This window comes from Canis lupus, chromosome 4, assembly GCF_011100685.1.
Source record: "Canis lupus familiaris isolate Mischka breed German Shepherd chromosome 4, alternate assembly UU_Cfam_GSD_1.0, whole genome shotgun sequence".
Lineage (NCBI taxonomy): Eukaryota > Metazoa > Chordata > Mammalia > Carnivora > Canidae > Canis > Canis lupus.
In genome coordinates, this window is record NC_049225.1 from 59,895,138 (window position 1) to 59,910,595 (window position 15,458).

Sequence of the window (15,458 nt, forward strand, 5' to 3'; positions counted from 1 at the left end):
CTTGCCATTCAGTAGCCGTGTAATTATGGGCAAGTTCAAGGTGTCTGATCTCTCAGAGCCTCAGGTTTTCCATTTGCAAAATGGTAATGGCAATGGTACCCAACATATAAAGGATCTATGGGAACTGGAGGAAACAGTGAATGTGAAGGGCTTAGCTGGGGAGTGTCCTGGAAATAGAAGCTTCTTCTACATCAGGCTGTCTCAGACCAAACTAACTTTCCTTTTGACTAAACCAGAACTGTCTGGTCACTCTAAAGACCCCCTACTTGTGTTACTGACTGACTACTTGACCTTCAGTGTGTCTCTTCTCCTAGGATCCTTTGGAGGCAACTTCAGAAGGGCCCTAAACTTAGCTAGCTCCCCCAAGCACAGGCTGGCCCTGTCCCAGACTCCAACTCCTCCCCCTGGGGGTCATGGCTTTGTTTTCTTCTGAAGACCCAAGATTTCCAAACTCTGTGGTTGCCTTGCCTTGCTAAAAGGGGAAGAAGAGGATCAGCCCAAGGAGGAGGAAGAGGAAAACAAGAGAAACAGCCAGTACAGCAGAGAGGAGTGTGTGTCCAGCAGCCCTGGTCCCTGCGGAGCTAGCAGCTGAGACCCCAGTGCCTTGTCTATCCCTCAGCCCCGCATCAACCTGCCGCCTCCCCACTGAGGCCATGGGCCTAGGGGCTCCACTGGTTCTGCTGGTGGCCACAGCTTGGCATGGTAAGAGCAAAATCGGGAACTCTTTGGGTTGGGGGGCGGAGATGAGTGACAGAGAAAGCCCCTGTGTAAGGACCTCGTAAACTCCTGCCTCTCCCTGAGTGTCCCCACTATATGCCTCCATCTCCTTAGCCTGGACTGCAGGTTTGTGGGTATCTGCTTTCGAGAGGCAATGGAGGGAAAAAGAAAGTGTGAGTGGGGTGGGACCAGCCCAGCCAGGGTTGCAAATCTGTCCCAGCTCAGATGTTGACTCACTGTGTGTCCTGAACAAGCCCCTGATGCCCCAGGGCTTCTGTGTGCCCATCTATTCAATGGCAGGTTGTTGGGGGGCAGTGGTGAGCTAGGCGAAAGAATGCTTTTCAAACTCAGCTCTGCACAGATTACCTGGGGATGTTGTTACACTTTCTCACTCAGTAGGTCAGTAGGTCCCAGGTACGAGATTCTGCATTTCTTACAAGCTCCTAGGAAATGCCAATGCTGCTGATCCAGACCTACAGCTCATTGGGAGGCCCTAGAGAGCTCCGAATGGCCCTCCAGCTCTGCCAGCCTGTGAGCCACAAAGTAGGCAGGACCTGACTTGGAAAGGGCCGAAGAGGCAGGGGTTACTCTGGGGAGGCTTGGATAAGGGGCTGGGAAGTTCGGAAATAAGAGGTTAGCCTCTCTGGTCCAGGGCTCAGGTGAGGCAAATTTGGGAGGCTACTAGAGGAGGACTCGAGTAGGGCCTGTGGAGAGGACAGTGCAGGTGGCCCTGGCCAGCACGTTCCCAGACACAGGCTGCCTGGCCTCAGGACAGGTAGCTCTGTGACAGACCCTGTCCCACCTCCTACCTTCTGGTAGCAGCAGCATTGATGCAGAAACTCTCATCCCAGGTGGGTGCCCAACTGGAGGTGAGGGGCTGGCGGCTTGGCTTGTAGCTACAGTTCTGTTTTATCACATGCTTGTTTGGAGGGACCTTGGGACAGGATGGTGATGGTGTGGGGTTGGGAAGGCAGACTCAGCTCTGGCCTCCCCATAGCAGGACCTGAGGAGTAGGTGCAGCTGGTCCCCATGAGGAGATAGCCCACCGAGGGTCTTTTGGTGGCCCAGGCTCTCTGGGCCTGAGCGTCTGTTCTTTGTTACTGAGATGTAGTTTACATACAAGAGAATGCAGATTCTTAAGTATACAGCCTGATGGGGTTTGACAAATGCATATGCTTGTGGACACGGCATCCCAATTAAGATGGAAACGATTCCCCTCTCTCCAGAAAGCCCCTTGGGTTTTATTTCACTTCCTTGTCCTATCTTCCTGTCCAGATTCTCACTACTGGGGGGTGGAAGGGTTGTTCAGTATCTAGACCCAGAAAAAGAAAAAATGGAAGGCAGCAGGCCAGGAGTCTCAGCTTTCAGCCCAGGAGACTTATGAGTGAGAGGTGAGTGAGTGGGGGTGCAGGGGTTGCTGTGAGGGAGTCAAGGGCCGGGCTCTGAACACCCTAGTGATGAGGAGAGGCTCACTAAGATCCTGCGCTGAGGAGACCGCGATGTCCTAGGCCTTGGTGTGCAGTGTGGGGGAGGTGTTGAGGGAGAGGTGTGGAGGTCGAGGCACATCCTGGAAGCCGAGATGGGAAACAAGACAGAAGAGGACCTTGATCAGTGTCCACCAAGGCCCCAGCCCCCACCCCAAGGAGGATGAGCCTGAGCAGGCTTTCCTTTCCCGCCAGCCAAACCAGCAGGGGGAAGTGAAGGGCAGAAGTTGAGGGTGTCAGCCTGGCCCTGCATGAATATCCGGGACAACAGGACAGGACAAAACAGGACACATTTCTCTGACCACATTTCCAGGAGACCGAGACAGGGGCTAGAGGGACAGGGCAGGGGAGGGGAAGGAGAAGGCGCCACTGAGACCAGGCGGGTGCAGAAGAGGAACACAACGAGAATTACAGAATTCAAGACAGCGGATGGTACAGTCACAGGCTGTGACCTTTAAAAGTTAAAAATTGGGACTCCTGGGTAGCTCAGCGGTTAAGCGCCTCCCTTTGGCCCAGGGCATGATCCTGGAGACCCGGGATCGAGTCCCGCGTCAGGCTCCCTGCATGGAGCCTGCTTCTCCCTCTGCCTGTGTCTCTGCCTCTCTCTCTCTCTATGTCTCTCATGAACAAATAAATACAATTAAAAATAAATAAATAAATAAAAGTTAAAAATTTTAGGGACACCTGGGCAAAGTCAGTTAAGTGTCCAACTCTTGATCTCTGCTCAGGGCTTGAACTCACAACCCCCTAGATTAAGGGGTTGTGATCTCGGGGTTGTGAGTTCAAGCCCCATGTTGGACTTCATGGCTGGCATGGAATCTACTTTAAAAAAATTTTTTTAAAACAAGTTAAAAACTTTAGGCGTTAAAGTGTCAGGATCAGAACGGGGGGTTAGAAATGTCATAACTGAAACTGTAGCCCAGGACAAGAGCAGTTGAACGAGCCTGGGACTGCTATAGTTTCATTGAATTCTCCCAAGACCTCAGAGGTGGAAACACACTGTTCCCATTGGATGGAAGAGTAGCCTAAAAGTCAGAGAGGTTAAGCAAGCTACCCAGCACAAGGAAGAACCAAGTTTCAGCCCATGGGGGTGTGACCCTACCATCCAAGCTCTTCCCTGCAGTAAAACCCCAGCTGGGGCCCTGCATAGCTGCAGCTATAATGGGGGAGCACAGGCTCCCAGAAATGGCGCTTGCTCCTCTGCCTGGTGGTCATGTGGCCCAGGAGGGATACAACCCCCGTGTTGGCTGTGGCAGTATTCACCAGTTCACTCCATTTTTTTATGCTGCTCAGAAGCTCAGGCAGTGAGGCAACTCACCTCTAGATGGATATAAAGTCAAAACATTTAATGAAGCCATCCTGAAATACTTCGACAGAGGAGATCTTCCCAATTCTGGAGTCCACGGTGGGGATGGGGTGGAAATACCCACCCAGAGAACTTTTGTGCAGGAGAGCGGAGAACCCTGAATTCAGCCGATACTCGGGGGGCAGCAGTGTCCATGGCCCTGTCACCGGAGTAGAGGGGTTGGATTCATTAGAGACACCCAGGTGGTCAGTGGCAGAGCCAGGCCCTACAGCCCAGCATGTTCCAATGTGCAGCAGGTGGCACTCCATCTCCTGGGGGTCTCTCCACTGGAGAGGGGACAGTAGCCAGGAGGGCCAGGAAACAGAAGTGAGAACATCCCTGGGACAAGGGCTGCAGGCTGAGCGGAAACTGGGGGCCAGGCTGGATGCCAGCAATGTGCTTCCGCCCACACAGGCTCAAGGGTGCCTGGCCGCCCCTCCAAGGCCTTGAATCAGCTCTCACTTCCCTCCTTTACCCCTATTTTAGGCCTGGAAAAATGCTGACACTGCAGAGGCAACGGGCCTTCTTCCCGGAGGGCCTGATACGGGTTTCAAGTTCTCTTTTCTCCTTCAAGAAAATTTTCCTTAAAAGAGATTGGCTTCCTAGTAAACACAGCAGTGCTGGTGTACTTGGCTAGAGTGATGACCAACTCTTACTATTTATTTGGAGATAGGTGAGGTTCCAAAGGCTTTCTCCATGCACTTAAACCTCCTGGCATCCCAAGAAATGCATATAATTATTGCTCCCATTTTATAGGTGGGGCAAGTGAGACACAGAGCCTCTGAACCGTCCCATGGTGCTGCAGAGCAGATGTCCAATGGTGGGGGTGGGCATGACACAAGTCTCCTGGAACCCTTCTAAATCTGCTGTGCCAAGATCCTATGGCCTTTCTCTTCTTCCCCATACAAATTATGTTGGAGGACTTTGCTATGAACATTCCACTTATTTGTTTTTTCTGTTGCTTGTTTGCGCCCCCTGCTCTGAGCCAGGTCCTGGGTCTCGCACGAGGGATACAGCACATTTTATACATGAGGCTAAAGGGGTCCGCCCCTAGGGAGAAAGTTGCATCACAGCTGGGAAGGCTGAGGCTGGGGGAGACTCCGTGGGACAGCAGCTGACTGGGAGCTGAGAAAGCTCCCAGGTCTCTGTTTCTCAGAGGAGGGGCCTGCTGGACATCAGTCCCTCACCTGAGTAGATTTGAGGTGCGGGGAAGGGAGGGTGGCGGGGAGGAGGGCCCAAGCAAATGACAAAGGGGACAGGACTGCTCAAGGTGACCCCAAGTCACAGCTGAACCCCAGCCCCATACTTCCCCTGCCAGGGCACCACCCATCTCAGAGGCTAGGGTCAGCAGATCAGGGAGTGCCTCCTCAGGGCTCACCTCTATCCCCTCTTTGCCCCACCAGTTCAAGGAGTCCCAGTGATAGAACCCAGAGGCCCAGAGCTGGTCGTGGAGCCAGGCACAGCAGTGACCCTGCGATGTGTGGGCAACGGCAGCGTGGAATGGGAAGGCCCCATCTCCCCACACTGGAACCTGGACCCTGATTCCCCCAGCAGCATCCTGAGCACGAATAATGCCACCTTCCTGAACACCGGGACCTATCGCTGCACTGAGCCTGGAAGCCCCCTGGGGGGCAGTGCCACCATCCACATCTATGTCAAAGGTGAGGACTCTGAGCCCACTCCCAAGAGGCCTGGCCCAACAGGCCCCGCCAGGAACGGGCAGGAGGGCTGAGCCCTAATATTAATAACCATAACAAGCCAGCTCTACATTTATTGAGCGCCTGCCATTGACAAAGACCAGTGGCAGTGCTTCCAATTTCATGTAGTCCTCATAATAACCCTGGAGGTAGGTTCCATGACTATGCTCATTTCCCAGAGGCTCAGATGGGTTGAGTCATTTGCCCAAGGTCACACAGCACCAAGGAGTAGGGCTGAACCTGGTTCCAGCGCCCCCACTCTGAAGCATCGGCTGAGCTTCTCAGGTGTTGTGTGACCTCTGGCAAACGATCAGCTTCTCTGAGCCTCCCTGTCACCAGTGTTCAGAGACCACTTGGCCTGGTAGAGGAAGACAGTTGTAACCCCATATCCGCTCTACCCCAGACCCTGTTCGGCCTTGGAAGGTGCTGACCCAGGAAGTGACGGTGTTGGAGGGGCAGGATGCGCTGCTGCCCTGCCTGCTTACCGACCCAGCGTTGGAGGCAGGCGTCTCGCTGATGCGGGTGCGTGGCCGGCCTGTCTTGCGCCAAACCAACTATTCCTTCTCGCCCTGGTATGGCTTCACCATCCACAAGGCCCAGTTCACCGAGACCCAGGGCTACCAATGCAGCGCTCGAGTAGGCGGCAGGATGGTAACGTCGATGGGCATCTGGCTTAAAGTGCAGAAAGGTGTGTGGGGCTGGGAGGGACAGGCCAACGTGGAGGGCAGGGACAGAGAGCCGGTGACTTGCGAGCCGTGGCAGGGCTTGGGCCTGATGGGGAGTAATGGGGTGTCCCTCTTCTTTCACTTCTTCCTTCTAATTGCATCATGGTCATCTATAAGGGGACCTTTGGGGCAAGAGAAGCAAAGTGTTGGGCCCAGAGGCAGCCCAAAGATAATCTCAGCTCATGAGACACACTATGCATATCATTCCACAAGGGGATAGGAGAGAGTGGGGAGGGGAGGCGCTCTGAGAGAGTGACATTTTATTGGAGCTGAACTGTGAATGATGGGAAGCAGGTGGCCGTGCAAAGCTCTGCTTCAGCAGAGGAAACAGCAGGTACAAAGGCATGAGGTGGGAACAGGTTCTGACTGTTCCAGGAACGGGAGGAGAGCCTGAAGCTGTCCCACATCCTCAGACCTGGGTTTCCCACTCAATTCATTGAACTTGAATTCAGTGTCTACTCTGTCTCAGGCACCGCGCTAGCCACCGGGGATACTGCTGTCCACCAGGGGTAGGGGAGACAGACTAGAGAGAGCAAATAACATGCTGACGGTGATCAACAAGAAACCAAGCTGGAGAAAGCTAGGTGTGTGTGGGATGGGGAGGCTCATTCAGCTGACTGGTCACAGAAGGCTTCTCAGAATGAAAGATCTAGAGGATGAGAGCAACCACCCACTCACAATGTGGAAGGAAAAAGCACTCCAGGAGGGTGGGCAAGTGTGCAGTCTGTGTGGCCAGGAGGCCGGTGCGGCTGCAGAGCGGTGAGCGAGAGGTAGCAGGCACTTGGATGGTCAGTAACGGGCCTGGGCTAGCATCCCATGAGTGATGGGAAGCCACCAGATCCCAGCCCAGGAGTTGCATGTGATCCAGTCCACATTCTTAAGAGCTCCTTGGGCTGCTGCAAGCAATCTGTGTTGTGCAGGGGTCAGAAGAGAAGTGGGGGTCTTCCAGGAGGCTGTTGCAGGCACCCAGAGCAGAGACCAGGGTGAGACTGGGGAGAGGTTGGCGATGCAGGGGAGTAGGCTTCTCAGAGTCCGTTTAAAAAACAGGACCTACTGTCTGAGGCCTCCAAGGCTGCCTCCTGGGTTTTGTGATAGGAGTGGGGTGGGGGCCTCAGCAAGTTTCTCCCTGTGGCAGGGAGCAGAGTGACAGCTCCGGCCTGGGTGTTTATGGGTCGCTTTCCCTGGCCTCAGTCATCCCAGGGCCCCCGACCTTGACGCTGAAGCCTGCAGAGCTGGTACGGATTCAGGGAGAGGCCGCCAACATCGAGTGCTCGGCCAGCAATGTTGATGTTAACTTTGACGTCTTCCTGCAACACGAAGACACCAAGGTCAGTCCCTGGGGTGACAGTGGGATTAGGTGTGCCCATCGTCCCAGCACACCAGGCCCTGCAGGATGGAGCCCCAGTCCTCCTACGAGCTGGCTCTCTGGACTGAGGGAACGGCCCAGGCCCTAAGATCTCACTGCCCATCAATGGCTGATTCAGAACCAGGACTCAGGCTCACGCCACTGAATCTTGTGGGGGGAAGGAGGTGATACTCTACCACCTTGACCCATGACCTTTGTTTGCCCCAGTCTGTAGACAAGAGCCAGAGGTCAGTTCACTTCTGACTTAGTGAGGGGTTCCTAGGCCACCTCAAAGCCCAGGAATATAAAGGCCATTTCAAAAAGATTGGAGAGAGGGAAGCAGAGAGCATCTCCAAAGGAGAACGGCACTGGGCTGCTTCGAAGAGCCCCTTGCTGTCCCACTGTGCCTACTGCGTGCCAGGCACAACCCTACCCACATTTACAAGCAATAGCTCCTTGTTCTTCCCTACAACCCTAGGAGTATGGGCTAGTATTAGTCCCATTTTGCAGATGAAGACACCAGGGCTCAGAGTTCAGTCTTTTGCCCAAGGAAAGGCAGATGGTAATCTTTAAGGGTTGATGATTTGAACGCAGGGTTTTCTAATCCCTAAACAATATTGGTATCCCATTTTCATTCTTTCTGGCTACAGCTCACAATCCCTCAACAATCTGACTTCCAAGGTAACCAGTACCAAAAAGTCCTGACCCTCGAGCTCGATCACGTAGGCTTCCAAGATGCTGGCAACTACACCTGCGTGGCCACCAATGTTCGAGGCATCAGCTCCACCTCCATGATCTTCCGGGTGGTAGGTAAGCATCAGGGTGATGGGGGAAGGCTGACAGAGATCCCAGCTGGGGGTGGGGGTGCAGAGAGAGTGTGTGAAGGGATTGAGAAGGAGGGAGTTGATGGCACAGAATGAAGAGACACTGTTGAGAACACCTGCACTAGATTCCCCTTATCCTGGGCCTGGCTAGGGAGCCACACCACTGGGATCCTTCCCAGGTCCTTCCCAGGTCCTTCCCCAGAATCCCTCACTCCCTTCCTAGGGCTCCTATCGTGCTTTTTTGTTTTGTGACTGATGTCCAGTAACTCCCTGTTGGATTGCCGTTCACTCCATCATTCATCCCTTCATGCCTGGAACACCCACATCACGTGGACATGGGAGCAGACGATGCTCACCCAGTGTGATCCATGCAGGAAGTATGGAGTGTCCTGAGGACACCAAGGGGACCCCCCAACCCTGACTTGAACAAAGTGGCCTACGTTAGGCTCAGAAAAATCGAGGCAGGTTAGCAAGGCAGAAGGGTAACAGCACAGCATGTGGAAGGCCTAAAGGGAAAGAGATCAGAGAGCATTTGAGACGTGGAGAGAAGTTGCCCATGGCTAGGATGTGAGTGGTGTGACAAGTGGCCCAAGAGAAGCAGAGACGGAGGCACCATCCAGATAGTAAAACGGGTGGGAGGTTTGCATCATATCCTGTTGGGAAGTCATTGAGAGTCTAAGAGGGGAGTGATGGGATGAGACTGTGTGGAGGGGTACGTGGTGGTGGCCTGCAGCCCATACTCCCAAGGCAGCATCCCAACCTGGCTCCGCCAATGACAGCACATTGCTTCTCTAAAAAACAGGGATACTAACAGTACTAGGAGTCACTGTCTCATAGGTCTGTTGTGGGAATTGAGTGAATCTATTTATCATTATCATCTATCTATCTATCTATCTATCTATCTAATCACTCTGGCACAGACTAAATGCTGCCTCGTGTGCATAGGAGCTGTGATCTCAGAAGGCCAGTCAGATGTCCTGTGCATTAGATGGGAGATGGGAGTCTGGGCAGGCTAAGTGGGAGTTTCTCAAGGTCAGGACAGGCTGAATGACTTTGGTCTGGCCACACCTCATGTGTTCAATGTTATGGGAGATAGAGGGGTATTGGGGAGACCAAGCATGACCATCACCACCCTTATAGCACCTGCACTCCCCTAGGCCCCATTGCTGGGAGCTGTGTGGGGTGAAAGAGGGGAGGAGCTCATAGCATTGTTCCCCAGTTACGGGTTCTGAGCCTGTGTGTTTCCTAGTGTACGGGTACCACAGTCACTCAATGTTCGTGTTCGTGCACACTTCTGGGCAGACACTGCTCTCGATGCTGAGGGTGCGGCTGCAAAGGAAACATACATGGAGGCCCCTGCCCACATGAAGTTTGTGCTCGAGCTGGGAAAAGACAAGTGATGAGAAACACAAATTCTGAAAACTGAATCAGTTCTAGAGTTTGCCATTTAAAGTAGAGTGTGTCCTCAAGGAAGGTCTCACTGGCCAGCTCACATTTGAGCAATGACTTGAAGTTGGTGAGGGGGTAAGCCATGCAGATGTACTGCCGAACAGAGCTCCAGGCAGAGGGCAAGCGATGTCCTTGGCAGGACTGTGCTGGCCACGTGCAAGGAATAAGTCAGCCAGTGTGGCTGGGGTGGAGCTCGGGAGGAAGAATGGTACAAAGTGAGCCAAGACGTATAGTATCCAATTCCACAGGGCCCTGTAAGCTGATATAAGGACTTGGTTCTTTTCCCCTTGAGAGAGATGGGATGCCATTGGAGGATCTGAGTAAAGCGGTGTGACACAATCCGACTTGCATGTAATAAGATTTAACATGGTGCTTTGTGGAGAGTAGAAGAAGGGAGACGAGGTAGGAGGCTACTGTGATTGTCCAAGCTAGAGGTGGTGGTGGCTTGATTAGGCTTGATTAGGGTGGTGGAGGTGGAGGTGGTGGGAGGATGGATGGAGGATGGAGAGACTCATCCTCCTCAGATAGATGGCTGAGGGGAGAGAGAGAAGAAGACAGAAGCCTTGCCCTAAAAGCTCCCAGATTAGTTAGAGAGGATGGCTATCTGAAGGGAGAAGATGTATGAAGTAGAATAGATGTGGTGCCTAATGGATGTGTAGTCTAGAAGGGCAGCAGGAGTCCTGAGGAGGAAGAGCCCCCTGTGGCCTGAAGTGGTGGATGGGGACCCCCTGATAGGGATGAGCCTGGAAGGATGAGAAGGATTGAAATAGAAAAGAGGAAGTGGAGGGGGCTCCTGGTGGAGAAACTGGCTTGATAGAAACCTCCACGGTAGGAATGACTGTGGTGTATTCAGGGCCTATGAGAACGCCCAGATGGGTGGAGCAATATGTGTGTGTGTGTGTGTGTGTGTGTGTGTGTGTGTGTGTGTAGGAAGAGGGGCGACAGCTAGACGGGCATAAAGAGAGACCTGATTGAGGAGAGCCTTGACTGCCAATCTGTATGGCTCCAAGGGGAGCCAAAGGGACTTAGGAGCAGGCAGGTAAAAGAGTGAGTTTTAGATTTCATAGACGAGTAAGGAGAAGAACCTTTAGAGATCATCTAGTTCCAGGCTTTTTGTAAAGTCTTGGGGGATTTGAAAAAGTATTTCAGGAGCTTCCGTGAGAGGCATGGAGAGGGTAAGTGGGGATTCTTGCCATAGCTCCTCTGCCTGAGATTCAACCAAAGCAACTTGATTTTAATTCATGCAAGATTTAATTAGAAGAAACAAGTCAGGACTTTTTCAGGCATAGGTAACAGAAATCAACTTGAGCTAGCCTGATCACAAGAGGATTTTATTGGCCTTATAGCTAAAAAGCCCATGGATCTGAGCTTCAGGTGAACTGGATCTTGGTGTTCAGTTGATATGGACAAGAACCTGTTGCTTCTTGCCTCTCAGCTCAACATTTTTCTTGTGGACTCCTTCAAGTATCAGGCTTGACAACCCCCTGGAGTTAGGGCTTCTCCTTTCCCAGAGCTCCAACAAAAATCATGGAAGTAAGTGTCAAAGGACCCAAGGGCTCATGTGCCTACTCTAAACCACTCACTGGTCCAAAGGGGACACACTACTTTGACTGGCTGGCCTAAGTCACATGCCCTCCTTAGAGCTAGATGTGGAAGCTTCACTGCCTGAACTATAACCAGAAGAAGGGGAAATGAGTGAGGGTGTCTTTGCATTTTGCCACTTTGATTTTTTTGCCACTGAAAAACTTTCAAAGGTTATACCAACACAAAATATTCAATCTCTTGGTTATATAAATAAGGAGGCAGAGGTAGCAAAGAGGATAAGAATTTGTCCGAGTTCTCCCAGGGGCTCAGCGAAGTGTTTGGGTTTCTGTGGGGCTGTGGTGGGAAGGGAGATGCCAGAGCATGAGTCTTGGTTAGGGGTGGGGGCTGCACACCTGGTGCACACAGGAAGGGTCCAGCTAAATGGCTGAGTCAATGGGTGGATCACCAAATGAGCAAATAAACTGAGACATCTTCCCAGCAATGCCAGATCTTTACGTGTTCTGCTTTCCAGAGAGTGCCTACTTGAACTTGACCTCTGAGCAGAGCCTCCTCCAGGAAGTGACTGTGGGTGAGAAGGTCGATCTCCAAGTCAAGGTGGAGGCCTACCCAAGCCTGGAAGGTTATAACTGGACCTATCTGGGACCTTTCTCCGACCAGCAGGCCAAACTCAAGTTTGTCATCACGAAGGACACATACAGGTACCACCTGTCAGCTCAAATCTGGATGGCCCCACAGCCAGAAGGGGAACACTTCAGCCAGGAAGCAGGACACTGACTGGGTCATATCTCAGCCTTGCTAGTGACCTGGATCAAATAAATCCCTTCCCTTTTCCGGGTCTCACTTTTCCTGACTATAGAACCTCAATATCAGTCATCTGTGTTTGAGACTTTGATAAAATTGGCTTGCCCCTCTGTCCCACATCCTTGGAAAATCCAATGCCCTCCTCAAGAGTTCTACTATTTCTTGGGGTGTGTATTCTCAGGCTCACTGAAGATTCTTTTTTTTTTTTTTCACTGAATAATTCTTAATCCCATTAATTCTCTTCTTTTGTGGCCAATCCAAATATAGAAGACAGTGCTTCATGATTTCTTTTCTTTTTCTTTTTTTTTTTTTTTTAAGATTTTATTTATTTATTCATGAGAGACACAGAGAGAGACACAGAGACACAGGCAGAGGGAGAAGTAGGCTCCATGCAGGGACCCCGACGATGTGGGACTTGATCCCGGGTCTCCAGGATCACGCCCTGGGTTGAAGGCAGCGCTAAACTGCTGAGCCCCCCGGGCTGCCCCATGCTTCATGATTTCTACTCCTAGACACCCTCCTAATAATGACTACACAGGCAATCTACCGCATACATGGGTTTAGGGGGTAGACAGAACTAGCATCACACAATCACATATACATCAAAAGTTCTTTAAAGGGCTCATTCTTCTCTACAGGCTCAAAATGCTTCTCATAAAGTGTCATCTGACTCCTTTTCCCCCTTCTTTCCACTTCTAGAATCTGGCTTATCTCCCAAACACAACATGTTAGAAGTCTATTTTCTGTCTCCTTACGACCTCAGGGTGTCACTTTCCCATCCAAAGTGGTGTAACCAGGTTGTCTACTACATAAGAGTCTCGTCTATAGGAGGAACACCAGTAGCAGGTGTTAAAACAATAGCTTCTTTACCCACTTGTGTCTGAACAAGAGTACGGCACTCAAGAACAGCAAGCATGCGCTGTGCATGCAACCCATTCCTATCCCACGCTCTTGACAGACTTCTCTATTCTACTGTCGAGCTCTTTCCCTCAGGGTCCCCATGCAGCCTGGGAGTCCTTGACACCATCTCCAGCCAGTATTTTCATCATTAATTGACTTAGGAGAGGAGACATATTTGCCATTATTTAGGGATTTGCTAGATGTTTGCTAGATACTCCCTTAGCCAACTTCTAACTCCAGAACTCTCCGGAGTTCTTTTTCTAGCTTCTGAAGCCCAGACTTCATGAATGCCTGGCTTCCAGCTTGCCAAATTTCAGAATCAAAACAGAACAAAATGTTCAGCAGGACAAAAATGTTTCCTTGTCCTCCTCATTTTTCTCCTCCCAGTTCCTTTCTCATCTATTCTGGTCAGGATTTCTAGCTTCTCCTTGTCTAAAGCAGAAGTTCTGAATCTAGAGTCTATAGACCCCTGGGAGGGGGTGGTCCATGGACAGGTTTCAGGGATCCATAGACAACAGGGACATTGCAAAAAAGAAACTCTGGAGATCCCCCAAACACGGTAGTGTGGGGTCATCCAGCACAGGGCAGAAAAACCTGGTCACCAAACAGCCACCAAACTGAGCTCATGTGATGGATGTGTTCATTCATGATGGTGACTTTGAGTCACACAAAAAAGTTAAATTCTTCCAGCTTAAGAGGCAGGTGTGTAGAGGGGTTCTGTATGCCTAAGGTCTAGCTGAATGAGATTGCCCTTTGAATACCATGGGTATTAGCCCAGTGTAATTTATAATGATATGCTGTAGTTTATTTTTAAAAAACATATCTGTTACCTAAACAGTGCATGTCCATAATGGACAAATGCTAAAATAGAGCTTAAGAAAAGAAAAAAAAAAGGAAAAATTATCTGGAATCAGCTGAGGATAACTTGTTATTTGCATTTGCTTCTGGGTCTTTTCTGTAACAAAAGGCACCATTAAATTGGTATATAACCGCAATCTACATTGAGTTGGGCTCTGAGTCAAGTACCCCGAATATATGCCCCTTTCGTCCCCAGGCCAAGCCTGTGAATTAATAACCATCAGTGTAACCCTCACAGAAAGGGAAGCAAAGGATCAGACGTTGAGTACCTTGTCTAAGATCACACAGCTAAGAAACAACAGCACAAGAACTTGAACCCTGGTTTCTGCAGCCCTGGGGCTACATCCTGCCTCTCATCCCTCTCACAGTCCCTCTTGGCAGGGTTGGTGCTTTCGGGGCTGCAGCTAACCTGGGTGCTGGTGTTTTGAGCAGGGACTGCTTAACCCAGTGATGGTGGTGTAAGTAGATACATTCGGGGGCTGGGGGGAGGGCTTTGATGTGCTTTCCAGGGTCGGCACTTCACAGACATCATTTCTATGAAATCTCAGGACAAAAAAAAAAAAAAAAAAAGAAGAAATCTCAGGACAAAACTACTTTGCAAATGAGAGAAGCAATTAAGGAATTGGGTTGCTGATTAGGTTTGCTGATTTTCCCATGTCTCAATGGCACTCAGCCTGTGCCTGGCTCAGCCAAGGCCTTTGTGTCCTGGACAGTTTACCAAAAATAAAAAAGCCCTTTAGGAAGGTTGTCCAAGTACCAGGACTGGGGTTCACTCCAGACAGCTTGCCCCTCTTTGCAGGTATACCTCCACCCTCTCCCTGCCTCGCTTGAAGCCTTCAGAGGCCGGTCGCTATTCCTTCCTGGCCAGAAACACTAGAGGCGGGGATTCTCTGACCTTTGAGCTCACCCTACGATGTGAGTGATGGGGCAGGTGCGTGGGGGTGGGAGCGGGAGTTCAGTTAGGGGGCTGGGGAGTAAGGTCCCTGGGCTGCCTGTAGGTCCCTGGGGCTTGCAGATGGACGATGGAGGGAAAGCAGCTCAGTGCAGGGGACTCGGGGCGTCTGGGGCTGATCCTTCCCTCTTCCACTCCTCTTTTTCTCCTCAGACCCCCCAGAGGTCAGGATCACATGGACCACTGTCAACGGCTCTGACGCACTGCTCTGTGAAGCCTCTGGGTATCCCCAGCCCAATGTGACATGGCTGCAGTGCAGAGGCCACACAGATAGGTAAGAGGCTCTGCTCACCTTCTTCACCCCAGGCCGAGGGGCTGAGGGGCCGAGGGGCCGAGGGACTGGGCATCCTGAAACTCTAAGCCACACTCTGCTCTTCTCAGATGTGATGAGGCCCAAGCGCTGGTCCTAGAGGACTCCTACTCGGAGGTCCTGAGCCAGGAGCCCTTCCACAAGGTGATCGTCCACAGCCTGCTGGCCATGGGGACCATGGAACACAACATGACTTATGAGTGCAGGGCCCTCAACAGCGTGGGGAACAGCTCCCAGGCCTTCAGGCCCATCCCCATAGGTGAGCCCTCACCCCTCCCAGGCCAGCGTGGGAGCTGGGCCCAAGAAACTGCCCCAGCCCCAGGGAGCCAGGGAGCCAGGGAGCTGGAGCCGGAGGGCCAAAGTGGAGCAGATCCCAGCCCTACCGAGTTCCACCTGTCTGGGTCCGACTCCAGCCACCTCCTGAACAAAGGTCTCCTGAAGAGGCAGGTGGAGGAGTCCAGAACCCATAGGACTAGAAGCACAGGGGGCGGGGAGGAAGAGCGGAG

The 15,458-nt window shown here is 51.8% G+C and overlaps 1 protein-coding gene across 1 annotated transcript in view; it reads left to right on the forward strand.

The window, feature by feature from the left end:
• The first annotated feature begins 477 nt into the window (after nucleotides 1-477).
• The window catches only part of CSF1R (colony stimulating factor 1 receptor), a 29,957-nt gene continuing 14,976 nt past the window's right edge, over nucleotides 478-15,458 (forward strand). Inside the window, exons 1-9 of the mRNA XM_038535049.1 lie at nucleotides 478-702; nucleotides 4,950-5,207; nucleotides 5,647-5,931; nucleotides 7,160-7,296; nucleotides 7,964-8,123; nucleotides 11,643-11,829; nucleotides 14,490-14,605; nucleotides 14,796-14,916; nucleotides 15,024-15,211. Of these exons, the coding sequence (XP_038390977.1) occupies nucleotides 654-702; nucleotides 4,950-5,207; nucleotides 5,647-5,931; nucleotides 7,160-7,296; nucleotides 7,964-8,123; nucleotides 11,643-11,829; nucleotides 14,490-14,605; nucleotides 14,796-14,916; nucleotides 15,024-15,211 (1,501 nt within the window). The 5' untranslated portion in view covers nucleotides 478-653. The remainder of the gene's footprint in view (nucleotides 703-4,949; nucleotides 5,208-5,646; nucleotides 5,932-7,159; nucleotides 7,297-7,963; nucleotides 8,124-11,642; nucleotides 11,830-14,489; nucleotides 14,606-14,795; nucleotides 14,917-15,023; nucleotides 15,212-15,458) is intronic.